This window comes from Trachypithecus francoisi, unplaced genomic scaffold, assembly GCF_009764315.1.
Source record: "Trachypithecus francoisi isolate TF-2019V2 unplaced genomic scaffold, Tfra_2.0 Lachesis_group5, whole genome shotgun sequence".
Taxonomy (NCBI): Eukaryota; Metazoa; Chordata; class Mammalia; order Primates; family Cercopithecidae; genus Trachypithecus; species Trachypithecus francoisi.
The window spans coordinates 63,473,226-63,488,220 of record NW_022681470.1 but is presented as its reverse complement, the minus strand read 5'-3'; the positions used below and the strand labels follow the sequence as shown (position 1 = coordinate 63,488,220).

At 47.6% G+C, this 14,995-nt stretch overlaps 1 protein-coding gene across 1 annotated transcript in view; it reads right to left on the bottom strand.

The window, feature by feature from the left end:
- Window positions 1-14,995, bottom strand: part of RASSF5 (Ras association domain family member 5) — a 73,406-nt gene that overhangs the window by 39,048 nt on the left and 19,363 nt on the right. Inside the window, exon 2 of the mRNA XM_033198668.1 lies at window positions 10,851-10,972. Within this exon, the coding sequence (XP_033054559.1) occupies window positions 10,851-10,972 (122 nt within the window). The remainder of the gene's footprint in view (window positions 1-10,850; window positions 10,973-14,995) is intronic.

The following is a 14,995-nucleotide window of genomic DNA, read 5'->3' as shown; positions in this document are numbered from 1 at the left end:
TCCAATTTTGATGAAAACTATAAATCCACAGATCCAACAAACTCAATGAACACCCAGTACAAGAAACATAAAGAAAACTACAAAAGGCACATTGTAATCAATTGCTCAAAAGCAGTGTGATACAGTTTGGCTATCTGTCCCCTCCAAATGGCATGCTGAAATCTGACCCCTCATGTTAAAGGAGGCCTGGTGGGAGGTGTCTAGGTTGAGGGGGGCAGATCCCTTATGAATGCCTTGGTGGTCTCCCCATGGTAATGAGCATCTCACATTGTTCCTTCATGTGAGAGCTGGTTGTTCAAAGGAGCTTGGCACCTCCTCCTCTCTCTCTAGCTCCTTCTCTCACCATGTGACATGCCTGCTCTCCTTTCACCTTCTGCCATGAGCAAAGGCTTGCTGAGGTCCTGATCAGAAGCCAAACAGATGTTGGTGCCATGCTTGTACAGTCTGCAGAATCATGAGTCAAATAAACCTCTCTTCTTTATATATTGCCCAGTCTCAGGTATACCTTTATAGTAACACAAAAGAGACTAATACATAGCGATAAAAAGAAAAAAAAAGAATATGTTATATACAGAGGAGCAGAGATAAAGATACCAGTAAATTTATTGTTAGAAATAATGCAAGTGAGGAAGTAGTGAAGCGATATCTTTAAAACAATGAAAGAAAAAAAGGTGCCAACCTAGAAATTTCTACCCTGTAAAAATCTCTCAAAAAGGAAGGTGAAATTAGAACTTTTTCAGACACAGAAAGTTGAAAAAACTCATCATCCGTACATGCACAAATACAAGAAATGTTAAAGAAAGTCCTTCAGGCAGAAAGAAAATGATATCAGATGGAAACCTGGATCTACCAAAATAAAAAAAAAAGTACCAGAAATGGTAACCAATGAATAAACAATTTCTTATCATTTAAATCTCCTTAAAATATAATTGGCCATTTAAATAAAATATTGTAAGGGGCTTACAGCAGCGGTCCCCAAACTTTTTGGCACCAGGGACTGGTTTTGTGGAAGACAGTTTTTCTATGGACCGGGGTGTGGGGGATGGTTTTCGGATGATTCAAGCACATTACATTTATGGTGCACTTTATTTCTATTATTATTACATTGTCATATATAATGAAATAATTATACAACTCACCATCATGTAGAATCAGTGGGAGCCCTGAGCTTGTTTCCTGCAATTAGATGGTCCCATCTGGGGGTGATGGGAGACAGTGACAGATCATCAGGCATTAGATTCTCATAAGGAACACGCAGATCCCTCACATACGCAGTTCACAGCAGGTTTCGTGCTCCTCTGAGAATCTAATGCTGCCACTGATATGATAGGAGGCAGAGCTCAGGCTGCAATGCGAGCCATGGGGAGTGGCTGTAAATACAGATGAAGCTTGACTTGCTCTCCAACTGCTCACCTCCTGCTGTGCGACCTGGTTTCTAAAAGACCATGTGTGTGGCCCTGGGGGCTGGGACCCCTGGCTTGTAGTATACGTAAAAATAAAATACAGGACAAGAATGATACAAAGGTCTGTAGATGAGAAATGGAAGGATACTATTATTTTTGTTTTTTTCTTTTCTTTTTTTAAAATTATTTTTTCATATAAAATAGAGACTGGGTCTCACTATGTTGCCCAGGCTGGTCTTGAACTCCTGGGCTCAAGTGATCCTCCTACCTTGGCCTCCCAAAGTGCTAGGATTACAGGTGTGAGCCACTGTGCCTGGCCAGGGTTTTATACTATATATGAAGTGGCATAGTATCACTTGACAGGTAGACTGTGATAAGCTAAAGATGTACAGATGGTTCCCTCCTTACAATGGTCCTACTTATGATTTTTCAACTTTAAGATGGTGCTAAAGAGATGCACATTTGATAGAGGCCGGGCGCGGTGGCTCAAGCCTGTAATCCCAGCACTTTGGGAGGCCGAGACGGGCGGATCACGAGGTCAGGAGATCGAGACCATCCTGGCTAACATGGTGAAACCCCGTCTCTACTAAAAATACAAAAACTAGCCGGGCGAGGTGGCAGGCGCCTGTAGTCCCAGCTACTCGGGAGGCTGAGGCAGGAGAATGGTGTGATAGAAACCATAATTTAGTTCAGCATCCAATAAATTACATAAGATATTCAACACTTCATAAGAAAATACGTTTGGTGTTAGATGATTTTGCCCAATTGTAGGCTAATGTAAGTGTTCTGAGCACATTTAAGATAGGCTAGGGTAAGCCATCATGTTTGGTAGGTTAGGGGTATTAAATGCATTTTTGCCTTAAGATATTTTCAACTTTCAGTGGGTTTATTGGGATGTAATCTCATAAATTAAGGACCATTTATATACTGTAAACGCTAAGACAACCACTAAAATAACAAAACAAAGGGTTAAAGCTTGTAGGCAACAAATGGGATAAAATGCAATCATAAAGTATATTCAATTAATCCAAAAGAAGGCAAGAAAAAAAGAGAAAAAGCAAACGAAGAACAGATAGAATACTCATAGAAAACCAATAGCCAGCTGGGTTCCATAGCTCATGTCCATAATCCCAGCACTTTGGGAGGCTGAGGTGGGAGGATCACTCAAGCCCCTGATTACTTGAGACCAGGCAACATGGCGAAATCCTGTCTCTACAAAAAAATACAAAAAAGTCAGCCAGGCATGGTGGCACATGTGTAGTCCCAGTACCTTGGGAGGTTGAGGTGGGGGATCACCTGAGCCTGGGGAGGTTGAGGCTGCAGTGAGCCATGATTGTGTCACTGCACTCTATCCTGGGCGACTGAATGAGATCCTGTCTCAAAAAAAAGAAAAAAAAAAAAAAAAAAGAAAAGAAAGAAAGAAAGAAAAGAAAAAATGTAGTAAGAAGATAGACTTAAAATCTAGCTATATCATGAGCTGGGATTGTGCCACTGCAATAATCACATTAAATGCAAATAATCTAAATACTCAAAGGGTAGAGATGAGCAGATTGGTTTAAAGAAAAACAAGATCCAACTATTTGCTGCCTGTAAGAAATGATCTTTAAATATAAAGAGATACATAGCCTAAAAATGAAAGGGTGGATTAGGGAATGCCACGCTAATGGTAATTAAAAGAAAGCTGCAATAACTATGGTAATATCCGACAAAGTAGGTTTCATAGTAGAGAATGTTAACAGGGATAAAGAAGGTCATTTCATAATGATACGCAGGTCAATTAACTAAGAAGACATAATAACCCTAAAAGTAGCCCAGGTGGTGGCTTGTGCCTGTAATCATAGCACTTTAGGAGGCCAAGGTGGGAGGATCGCTTGAGGTCAGGGGTTCAAGACCAGCCTGGGCAACAGAGCAAGACCCCATCTCTACAAAAAATTCAAAAAATATCCAGGCATGGTGGCACACACCTGTAGTACCAGTGACTTGGGAGGCTAAGGCTGGAGGATCACTTGAGCCCAGGAGTTCAAGGTTACAATGAGCACCACTACACTCTAGTCTGGGTGAAACAGTGAGACCCTGTCTGTTAAAAAAAAAAAAAAGACATTCCTAAAAGTTTATATACCCAATAATGGAGCTTCAAAATACAGGCATATTAACTGTAAAGAGAAATAGACAAATCCACAATTATCGTTGGAGATCTCAACACTTCTCTCAACAATAAATGAAATGAGTAGACAGAACACAGGTATGCCTCAACAAATGTCAGCTACTATTGTTATCAGTCACATTTCAATTAACATGTGTTGAAGCTTTCAGAAGAGACCCAAGATCCTGCACCTCCTGAGAGGTGTGCAGGTAGGTCTATCAAGCGTGTTAGAGAGCCTGGGATTTCAGGCAAGGACACATCCCCCCACCCCCAGCACCTGCCCCTTTAGGCTCATTGCTTCTTGCTCTCTGGCTCCCCCATGTGGTCATCCTAGGTTCAACACGTGGCTATTAGGCCGAGGGACAAGGCAGGACTGACCACAGGAGCTTCTTTTTCTCAAGGGTCTGGAAAGGTAGAGACCGGGTTAACGCAGACACTGGCATGTCTGCAGGAGGGAGCAAAGGGCTGGGAGCCAGGAAACACAGAACTCCAAGCCAGCGGAGTCACCACTCTGCTGCAGGGGCTGAGGGGTGATTGCAGCAGGGGCCCTGCTAAGGCTTGACAGCGTTTGGGATTGCGGGTATAGGCAGAAAGGCAGCAGGGACCTGTAGGGCTGAAATGCTGGCTGGCCGGGCTGATCTATCCTGGGGCCCTGGAAGCCATCTGTCCCTTTGGTGAGTGGGGACAGGGACTCATCCACAGGGTGGAACAGTGACTTGGGGTCTCAATGATAGTTATAAGCCTTATAGCAAAAAAATGTCCACTCAGATCACAAAGCCAGAGAGTCCTGGTTTTATATCCAGGACGATAACCCTACTTTCTGGTGTTTTGGAGAGTTGGCAGAGCCAGACCATAAGGGTTGTGTGTGCTAATCCAGATTTAGACTCATTTTGAAGGCAATGGGAAGCCACTGAGGGTTTTCATCACAGGAGTAACAAAGTTAAAAAATCTAGTAAGACTCTTAGAGGTACCAGAGATGGCCCAGGACTGTCACCTAGAATACTCATGCTTTTGTCCACTCACGCTTTCACATGCCTCTTCTTGATGGAACCTCACAGGGTCCCATTTCTCAGAGGAGAAACCTGAGACTCAAAGAAACTAAGAGGCTTGTCCTGGCTCATATGTCAAGTATTTCGTCTACACAATCTGGATTAGAACCTAGCTATTCAGGCACCCAGGTTAAGAGTCTGTGTTTTAAGAAAACATTTACTGCCTTTAAAAATATGACATTAGGGCCAGGCGTGGTGGCTCACACCTGTAATCCCAGCACTCTGGGAGGCCGAGGCAGGCAGATCATGAGGTCAGGAGATCGCGACCCGCCTGGCCAACATGGTGAAACCCTGTTTCTACTTAAAATACAAAAATTAGCTGGGCACGGTGGTGCTCGCCGGTAATTCCAGCTGCTCAGGAGGCTGAGGCAGGAGAATTGCTTGAACCCAGGAGGTGGAGGTTGCAGTGAGCAGAGATCGCCCCACTGCACTCCAGCTTGGGCGACAGAGCAAGACTCTGTATCAAAAAAAAAAAAAAAATGACATTAGGAACATATGAAAAGCATTTGGCTATTCAAATAACACAGAAACAAAGGGCAAGAGGTGAGAGTCTCACTCTACCCCTTTCAATGTCCACCCCCTCCCAGGGTGAAATCTCTTTCAGTAGTTAGCTGAGCACTGCCAGGCCTTTGTTCTGCACTTACACACACACACACACACACACACATGTGTATATATACCTGCAAAATACAAATGACCTGGTCCTATATGTGCTGTGGAGGGACCTGCGTTCACGCACAATTCCGTATCAGTATATCCAGATCCACGTCTCCTTTGGAAGAGCACCTTGGTATTGGTAAGAACAGCTGGCAATTCCTTCTCAGCATCCCAGGAGTTCTCTCCACTGCTCACGCTGCCCCTTAGGCACTCCCTGGACCCAGTGCCCTGGTAGTCCAGGCACCAGATGGCCAAAGAGAGCGGCCTCTATAGGGCAGCGTCTCCCACAAATGACACCTGAAAGGACTTTAGAACAGTGCCTGGATTTTTTTTTTTAGACAAGGTCTCACTCTGCCACCCAGATTGGAGTACAGTGGCATGATCATAGCTCACTGCAGCCTCCTTCTCCTTGGTTCAAGCTGTCCTCCTACCTCAGCCTCCCAAGTAGCTGGCACTGCAGGTGCACACCATCACACCTGGCCAATGTTTTAAATTTTTAGTAGAGACAAGGCCTTTCTATGTTGCCCAGGCTAGTCTCAAACTCCTGGGCTCAAGCAAGCAATCCTCCTGCCTTGGCCTCACAAAGTGCTGACATTAAAGGTGTGAGCCACTGTGCCTGGCTAGTGCCTGGCTTAATAAGTATTTGTGAAATAAATTTGAGGCAGTCCTTAGACACATATTAAAAGGAATTATAAGTGTCTATTTAATGTGTGCTGAGCAAAAACTCCTAAGTACATCAAACCAGTGATTCAAGGGTATTTTAAAATTTCCTTTAATATAAGTTTATTTAAATTCAATAAAATAAGTCTATTTAAAGAGAAATGTTAAGTAAATAGTCAACAGGTGGAACATGAGCAGGGCCAGAGTCCTGAGTGGGGAAAGTGCCTGAGTATGGTCTGGGAATGGCCATGGGAGGGGCTGGCCTTTGCAGCTGAAGGCCTGGGAGCCTGGTTGCCGAGGTTGCTGACCATTCGAAGACGAATGTCGGCCGGGCGCGGTGGCTCAAGCCTGTAATCCCAGCACTTTGGGAGGCCGAGACGGGCAGATCACAAGGTCAGGAGATTGAGACCATCCTGGCTAACATGGTGAAACCCCGTCTCTACTAACAAATACAAAAAAACTAGCTAGGCGAGGTGGCAGGCGCCTGTGGTCCCGGCTACTTGGGAGGCTGAGGCGGGAGAATGGCGTGAACCCGGGAGGCAGAGCTTGCAGTGAGCTGAGATCCGGCCACTGCACTCCAGCCTGGGTGACAGAGCGAGACTCTGTCTCAAAAAAAAAAAAAAAAGGAAGACGAATGTCTTCGTCCATTTTGTGTTGCTATATAGGAATACCCGAGGCTGGGTAATTTATAAAGAAAAAAGGCTTATTTGGCTAGGGGTTCTTCAGGCTGTACAAGCATTACACCAGCATCTGCTTGGCTTCTGGGGAGGCCTCAGGAAGCCTTTACTCACGGTAGAAGGGGAAGCGGGAGTAGGCGTGTCACATTAGAGAGAGAGAGAGCAAGAGAGAGATGCTAGGGTTGTCTTAAACAACCAGCTCTTGTGTGAACTAACAGAGCGAGAGCTCATTCATTATCGCAAGGTCAGCACCAAGCCATTCATGAGGGATCCACCCCCATGACCCAAACACCTTCCACCAGTCCCACCTCCAACACTGGACGCCACATTTCAACATGAGATTTGGAGGGGACATATATCCAAACCATATCAGGGACTCTGGAAGGTCAGCAGGAAGGGGTGGGGCTCTGGGCCTGCTGGCGTAAAACTTGAGCACTGGCTGGAAGGGATTGCAGTGGAAGGGGTAGTGCTTATGTTTCTCTTTTGCAACCTGTGCATTCCATGTACCAAGAAAAGTGGCACCCAAGGCCAAAGGGACAGAGCTGCTGGGGTTGCCCTGGGCTGCAGCGGGTGATAATGAGAATCCACAGTGGTGAGCAAGGACAAAGACTTCTTCTCTTGGGGCCAGCTTCTCCATAGGCAGCGAAAGGACTGAACCAAGCCATCAGAGGCCTCACTTCATCGCGAGGGCACCAGGAGCCACTGAGGGCTTTTTTCCTCCCAGGGGTGACATAATAAGAGCCCCTTAAAAACCACCAGAAGTATAAATTCTTTGGGGTGTAAAATCCTAAATAAAAGAACTGCAGCTGTTTGGGTAACTGAGTGTGGTCTTTAGCCAATAGCGATGATGTTCCTTAGCAAATGAGGCTTAAACTGAAAAAGGGATCTAGGATAGACTTGAAAGAGATTTGCTTGGTCACACATGGGTGCCCAAGGAAAAGTCAGACATCAGAGACCTCAGAGATCTTTAAGGAGAGACTCCGAAACCCTCGTTTCTGTGGTTGACAAAACGACCACAGAACAACTCCCAGTGGCCTTCCTCGGTTTCTGATGCCTGTTTCCAGTGACCTTTTGAGTTTGCCATTGGGGATTCTGAGCTCATCCCTGCCCGCTTTCACTCCTGTCTCTCCTTCCTCACCAGCTGCCTCCCTCTGGTATGGCAGAGACAAAACAGTTAGAACCTTGGGATTGTTGCTTTTAAAATGTTGAGGCCAAATACTTATCTACAGGGTGATCTCAATCATGTTTTGAAAAATATATGAATGTTCAGGAAGAACACATAAAAATGTTAATAAAGAATGGTTCTCTCTGGATGGAGGAAAATAAATGATTTTCTTTTCCTTAAAGAGCAGAGAGGGCCAGGTGTGGTGGCTCACACCTGTAATCCCAGCACTTTGGGAGGCCAAGGCGGGTGGATCATTTGAGGTCAGGAGTTCAAGACCAGCCTGGCCAACATGAGCTATCTCTACTGAAAATACAAAAATTAGCCAGGCATGGTGGAGCACACTTGTAATCTCAGCTACTCAGAAGGCTGGGTGAGACAGAATTGCTTGAACCCAGGAGGTGGAGGTTGCAGTGAGCTGAGATTATGCCACTGCATTCCAGCCTAGGCAACAGAGTGAGACTCCGTCTCAGGAAACAAGAAAAAAGATCAGAGAGGAGAAATACCACCGAGATGAGACCCCCTAAGCCATATGTACCCAAAACTAGCTGAGTTCAGACCTGAGTCCCCGCTCCCTTAAATCCCCCAAGAAAACAGCACAGCACATGAAGTTAGCTCAGCCCAGGTGATGATGTCAAGGTGAAAGAAAGCTCCATCTTGAGATTTAACAGAAAATCAAGCCAAGGCGGAAATGAGCATAAACAGGCTTTTCAGAAGAGGCAAGTGGGCCTGGAGCAGGGCCCAGGTTTTATTGATAGAAGGCTGGGTCCTGCCCCAGTTCTGCTGAAGCATGCAGTCAGGCCTGTCCAAGGCAAATACAGCAGCAGCCTGATCCGGTCGGCCCAGAAGCAAACCCCATGCCAGGCTGTTTGCCCACTGGGGGCCGTTCAGCTCCCACGTGGGGTTCTTGGCTCCTTCCTCTGCAATGTTTCCGTGGTGTTTCTGCTCTAGACAGGCCCTGATTTCACTTGCCAGAGGGTTCCAAGGTTGACTCCTCTCTCCAACAGAGGAAAGGGAGTCACTCTGTTTCCAAAAACTCAGACTTGAAAGCACCTCTTCACTGCTGACATCTGGAGGATGAGACAATGAATCCAGCCAACTCCAGACCTTCCCCAGGCCTTTTGCCTGCCACACTTGGGAGCCGGCTAGCCCACTCTAGGGCGGGGTTTCTCAGTCTTGGCTCAAGTGACATTTGAGGTCAGATAATTCTTTGTTGTGGGGGGGGGCTGTTCTATGCAACACAGGCCGGCTAGCAGCATTCCTGGCCTCTTCTAGGAGTCAGTAGCATCCCCTAAGTTGTGACAACCAAGAATGTCTCCAGACAAATGTGCCAGGGGATGAGCAAAACTGCCGCCTTTTGAGACCTGCTGCTCTAGAGGAAGGAATAGAAAGAGACCCAAAGAGGAGACCCAGAAAGTAACGGGGGCAGCCGAGCTCCAGGGCGGGGCACGGGCAGGGCTGAGGAGACCCGAAAGGGGAGACACTTGAAGCTCCCAAAGAGAAAAGCAAATCGAAACCAGAAAAGATGGCTTCAATACGATGTTTAGGAAATGTTGCTTTATGGTGTGCTATGTAACCTCCTCCCTCCATCTTCTGAGAAAAACCTTTAGGAAACATTTGCACTACCCATCAGCACTTTTGGGGGCCAGATGTGCCTCCCCTCCTTTCCCTGTGCCCCACCCTGGATGGACAGGTTCCTGCTAAGAGCAAGGCCCTTCCAAGAGGCCTGGTTACATTCAGGCTATACCAGAAATAGTTACTATTCCAGCGTCTTTGGAGAGATGTTCAGAGTTTTAAAATATACATTTTAGAACCAATCCAGCATCACCCTTATAAAAACATATCATTCTTGCTTTCTAATAATTCTTTGTCCAGGGAGAGAGAAAGGCATGGGAGAACAGCTGGGAGGCTGATAACACCCATGGTGAATTAGGCATTTGAACATTGTTGATTGTGTTCCAGAAAAAGCATGTGATGGCTACTCTGGAGACCTGGGACTACTCGTGACTCCCCCATCCAGCACCTGGGTCCCCCAGTATAGTTTCTCAGAGCACCTTGAGCTTTTTCCGTCAGAGACACAGGATATATATTTGTTTAAAGTCTTGCTCCCCTACCCTACTCTAAGCACTGGATGTATAGAAGCCATGTCTGTTATTTTCATCATTAAGTCCTCAGCATTCCTGGGCCTGGCACATGGTAAACATTTGAAACTTATTTGTTAAATGAATTAAAGGATGATATTCTTACTTCCCTGACTTGCAACCTTCATCCCACACATTAAGGCTTAAATCAAACATCACCTCCTCTGGAAAGCCTTCCCTGATTTCTCCCAGCAGAAACAATTGTACTATATATCCAAACACTTGGTTCATACTTTTATTGCAACGTGCATCACAGTATATGCTATTTGGTGGTATTCTGCCTCCCCTGCCAGAATGTAAGCTATCTGAGGACAAGAACTGTGATGTATCTTTTATTACCCCAACTCTCACCCATGCTTGGTACACAGTAGATACTCAATAAATGCTTGTTCAATGCAAGAAGCAACAAACACACTCCTCTGTCTCCATTCTAAATCCTAGAAATCAAAGTTCAGATACATTGCCGCTCAAGTGTCTTTACAAAACCCAGAACCAAAAACTGCTTTGGACATCCATTTTCTGGTTCTTTAACACAGGGAGGGAACATTTGCCCAGGCCCTGTGAAGGTTGCGCTGACCTGGCTGAACAATGTGCTTGAAATGCCTCAGCCCCAGCATCCCCACTGTCCCAGGGCTATGAGGCCTTTAGGAACTGTCAGAAGGCTTTTCTGGAAGCCACCCCACTGCTCACCCATACCCACATCTCTGGCTCAGAGCCCTAAGCCACAATAGGCTCTGTACTGGGGGAGAACTACAGGGGACTTCTGAGTATCTTCAGAGTTCTCTGTGTCACTGCTCCTAGTACCCTTGGAAGAGAATGTCTGTGAACTCCATCCAGTGCATGTGGAATCTGAGGCCTCATGCCACCTCCTGCTCACCAGAGCTCCTGGGAGAAAAAGTGGAACCTGGGGCACCTGCAGAGGCTGTTCCCATCCCAGTATGGGAGTTTTGTCACCTACCTGGCTGAAGGTCAGGGTGAGGGTGCTTTCTGGAGAGGGTCTGTCCCGGGATGAACCCTCCTGCTGACTGCAGTCCAACCGGATCAGGCTGCGGCATTCTGGGTGACAGGTGAATTTACAGTCTGGAGGGAAAGAACCAAAGGGAGATTAGGGGACAGGCAGGATTCCTCCCCACTTTCACACAGAGAAATAACCTGGAAGATTGCATTAGTTCCCAGTGGGAAGAGCAGCACAGGAGAGAAGTGGTGGGGAGGGAGACAGCGTGACAATGCCACCCTGCTCTCCGAGCCCCCAGGAAGGATGCAAGTTAAGTGCTTTACACGTTTGCAAACTGCTTTCACCTGCATTACTTTGTGTGACTCTGCAATCATTATTATTTCCATTTTACAGATAGAAAATTGGGGCCTAGAGACTGAGTGACTTTCTCGAGGTCAGATCTTCTGCCTCCCAGACTGGTGGTCGGGGTTTGTGGCAGGAGTTGTGACAGCCTGGACTTGGTTGCATACCTGGGGATTAGGGGACCACTTTTGGTTGATAAAGGCTCAGGCACCTCGAAACGCTTTTCCTTCCTTCTAACAAGCTCCAAAAATTCAGTACATTTGGTGTCGACTTTTAAAGCCACCATAGAACACACTGTCTTGGGGAGGGGTGATGGCTCCTTTTCTCCCCTCTTTTGGGGAGCTTTGGAATGACACCCCCCTCTCCCCAGCTGCCCCTTCCCTTACTCACCCAAAGATAAGCACCTGGGCCATGTTTCTTGCATGGGTTTTGCCACTAATGTCTGCAGGGGAGCACCGTGACAAATGTGGGGACACACAGAGATCCAAGAACTGCACGACCTTCCTACTCATGGCCCGACCACCTTTCTGCAACAGCGTCTGGAAGCTCCACTGCTCATCTCTCTTGTGCTCGAAAGTGAAGCCCACCAATATCCTCTCCTTCAGATCCCACGGTTCGCTAGGCCTCCCTCCTCCTCTCACTTGGAGACAGAAATGAATGAAGTCAGCTCCCTGGGGCATGCACCCATGCACCTGCAGGCACCCACATGCATTTCTGGGCCCTCCGTGGGAGACCTCTTGCTCAGCACAAAAACAGCCTCCCCTTTAGTAAGGTGAAGGGTGCAAAGGGAAGTGCAGGCCAAACTTCTGTCCGCAGTGCCCAGAAACACCAGGGCTTTGATAAGGGAGCACTGAGGCCACAGCCCACAATGGGCCGCGTTGTTCGCGGCGCTGGCCCTGGGACACACCTATATGGCTCGGGTAGAGCTCTGAGCAACGAAGAATGCTCTGGGGATGCCAAAAAGTGGCAACAAGGAAAAGGAGGAAGGATTGAAAGCTCACCCAACTCCACGGTGATGAGAGCTGCCATAAAGCACAAATGGGAAGGCACCTGGGAGAGGAGGAGTTTCTCTCGCCTCCTCTTTTAGCTCTTGTCCTATTGGCACAGGTAGTCTGTGTCCATCTGTGCATCTGAATCTCTCACACACACACACATACACACCCTGAAAACATCACCATGCTGAGCTGGACAACGCTAAGGAGCAGAAGACTCTGGGAAGTGTTCTGGGATTTTATAAGAAGCTTGTTTGAGCACCAAAGACTGTTCCATCGGACCATGTAATCACAGGCTGCAGCAGAACCTGAAGCACATCTTCACATTTCCTGGTCCTAGAAATGCCAAGCTCAGGGCTTTTAGGCCAGCAGAGATGAAGTCAGAGCCCCCATGCCTTTCTCCAACAGCCTGCAGGCCTGACGTGTTCAGTGATTGGGGAGACCCATGAGATTCCAAAGACAGGGCCACTTTCCACTAGAACCCGGTAGTTAATTCTCCACAGACCGCAGTTCTCTTAAGGCAGCCCATCACGGGCTGCTGCCAAACCAAACCAAACCAAATCCTACCCTTGGTATTCCATTGTCCTCCACAATCTTCAGCTGGTGCTCAATTTATGTTTTGTTTTTTGTTTTTTCTTTTTGAGACAGAGTTTCACTCTGCCACCCAGGCTGAAGTAGCAGTGGCGCTATCATGGCTCACTGCAGCCTCCACCTCCTAGGCTCAAGCAATCCTCCCACCTCAGTCTCCTGAGTAGCTGGGACTGCAGGCACCCACCACCACACCTGGCTAATTAAAAAGGGTTTCACCATTTTGCCCAGGCTGGTCTCGAACTCCTGGGCTCAAGTGATTTCCCCACCTCTGCCTCCCAAAGTGCTGGGATTAAGGTGTGAGCCACTGCACCTGGGTAGGTGCTCAGTTTGGATGAGGAAGGAGGGAGGGAAAAGTGAAACTCTGGGTGGAGCACAGCTTCCAGGAAGGAAGAGTTCAGCCCTCCCTGGACAGCGAGTGCCATCTCCTCTGGCAGCAGCATCAACGTCTGGAGCATGGGGACTTCCTCATGCTCTGTGCCAGCCAGAGGGTAAGGATGAATTAGACAAGAAACCTGGGAAACCCAGGCTCACTGGGCAGATGGGATGCACATGTGAAAAGATATCTAACAACAGAGACAGCCCAAAGCAGGGGCCTGGCTGTGGCACAGACTTAGGAAGCTTGCTCAACTAGAGACAGTTGCCAGCCAGAGCAGACAGGGAGGGCTTCGGGGTGCAGGCAGCTCTGGGGAGCTTCCACAGGAGATCAGACTCCAGGTAACCCCTATGACCTTATCACAGGGGCCAAGAGGAGGCATGGGATTCTGTCATCACTAAAGAGGACAAGGATCTCGCCAACAAAACGCAGCAACAGATTAGGGAGCAACATTTGTAGGTTCTAGCTGTAGTTTCTCTGGGAGAAGAGGCATATCTTGATATTAACATTGCTATCTGTAAAGTCAAATGATCCTTTCCCCTTTCTAGCCTTTCCTTCCAACGAGAGCCCCTATCCCTATTCCTAGGGGATGCTTTGAGAAAAGCAAATGTGCTTCCAGGATTTGGAATAGGGGCCTATGAAAATATATAGAAGGGGACAACTGTAAACGGAAATGAAGGAGACAAACGACAATAGGAGCCCCTCTCCCCAGGGGGGAGCCACAACCAGGAGCTGGGATGGAGGGCCCAGGACCTCAGCACCCAGGACCACAGGAACCAAGTATGATGAACCAGGTGACTTAAATAGAAAATTACTGTCTCGCAGTTCTGGAGGCTAGATTGAAATCAAGTGTTGGCGGGACCAGGCCTGCTCTGAAATATGCAGGAGAGTCCTGTGTTGCCTCTTTCTGGCTTCTGATGATTTGCTGGATTCCTTGGTGTGCAGTTGCATGACTCCAGCCTCTGCGTCCATCATCACCTGGCGTTCTCCCTGTGCTTCTGTCTTCTTATAAGAATACCAGTCAGCTGGGTGCGGTGGCTCACGCCTGTAATCCTAGCACTTTGGGAGGCCGAGGCAGGCGGATCACAAGGTCAGGAGATAGAGACCACGGTGAAACCCCGTCTCTACTAAAAATACAAAAAATTAGCCGGGCGTGGTGGCAGGCGCCTGTAGTCCTAGCTACTCAGGAGGCTGAGGCAGGAGAATGGCGTGAACCCAGGAGGCGGAGCTTGCAGTAAGCCGAGATCGCGCCACTGAACTCCAGCCTGGGGGACAGAGCGAGACTCCGTCTCAAAAAAAAAAAAAAAAAGAATACCTAAAATACAAAAAATTAGCCGGGCGCGGTGGCGGGCGCCTGTAGTCCTAGCTACTCAGGAGGCTGAGGCAGGAGAATGGCGTGAACCCAGGAGGTGGAGCTTGCAGTGAGCCAAGATCGCGCCACTGCACTCCAGCCTGGGGGACAGAGCGAGACTCCGTCTCAAAAAAAAAAAAAAAAAGAATACCAGTCATATTGAATTAGGAGGCCACCCTACTCCAGTGTGACCTCATCTTAATGACACCTGCAACTACCATATTTCCAAATAAGGTTTCATTCTGAGCTACTGGGGGTTAGAACTTTTTTTTTCTTTTTTGAGACAGGGTCTCACTCTCTCACCCAGGTTGGAGTACAGTGGCATGACCATAGCTCACTGTAACCTCAAACTCCTAGGCTTAAGCCATCTTCCTACCTTAGTGTCCTGAGTAGCTAGGACTACAGGTGCGCGCCACCATGCCCAGCTGATTTTTTTGTTGCTGTTGAAACACAGTCTCTCTATGTTGCCCAGGCTGGTATCAAACTCCTGGCTTCAAGT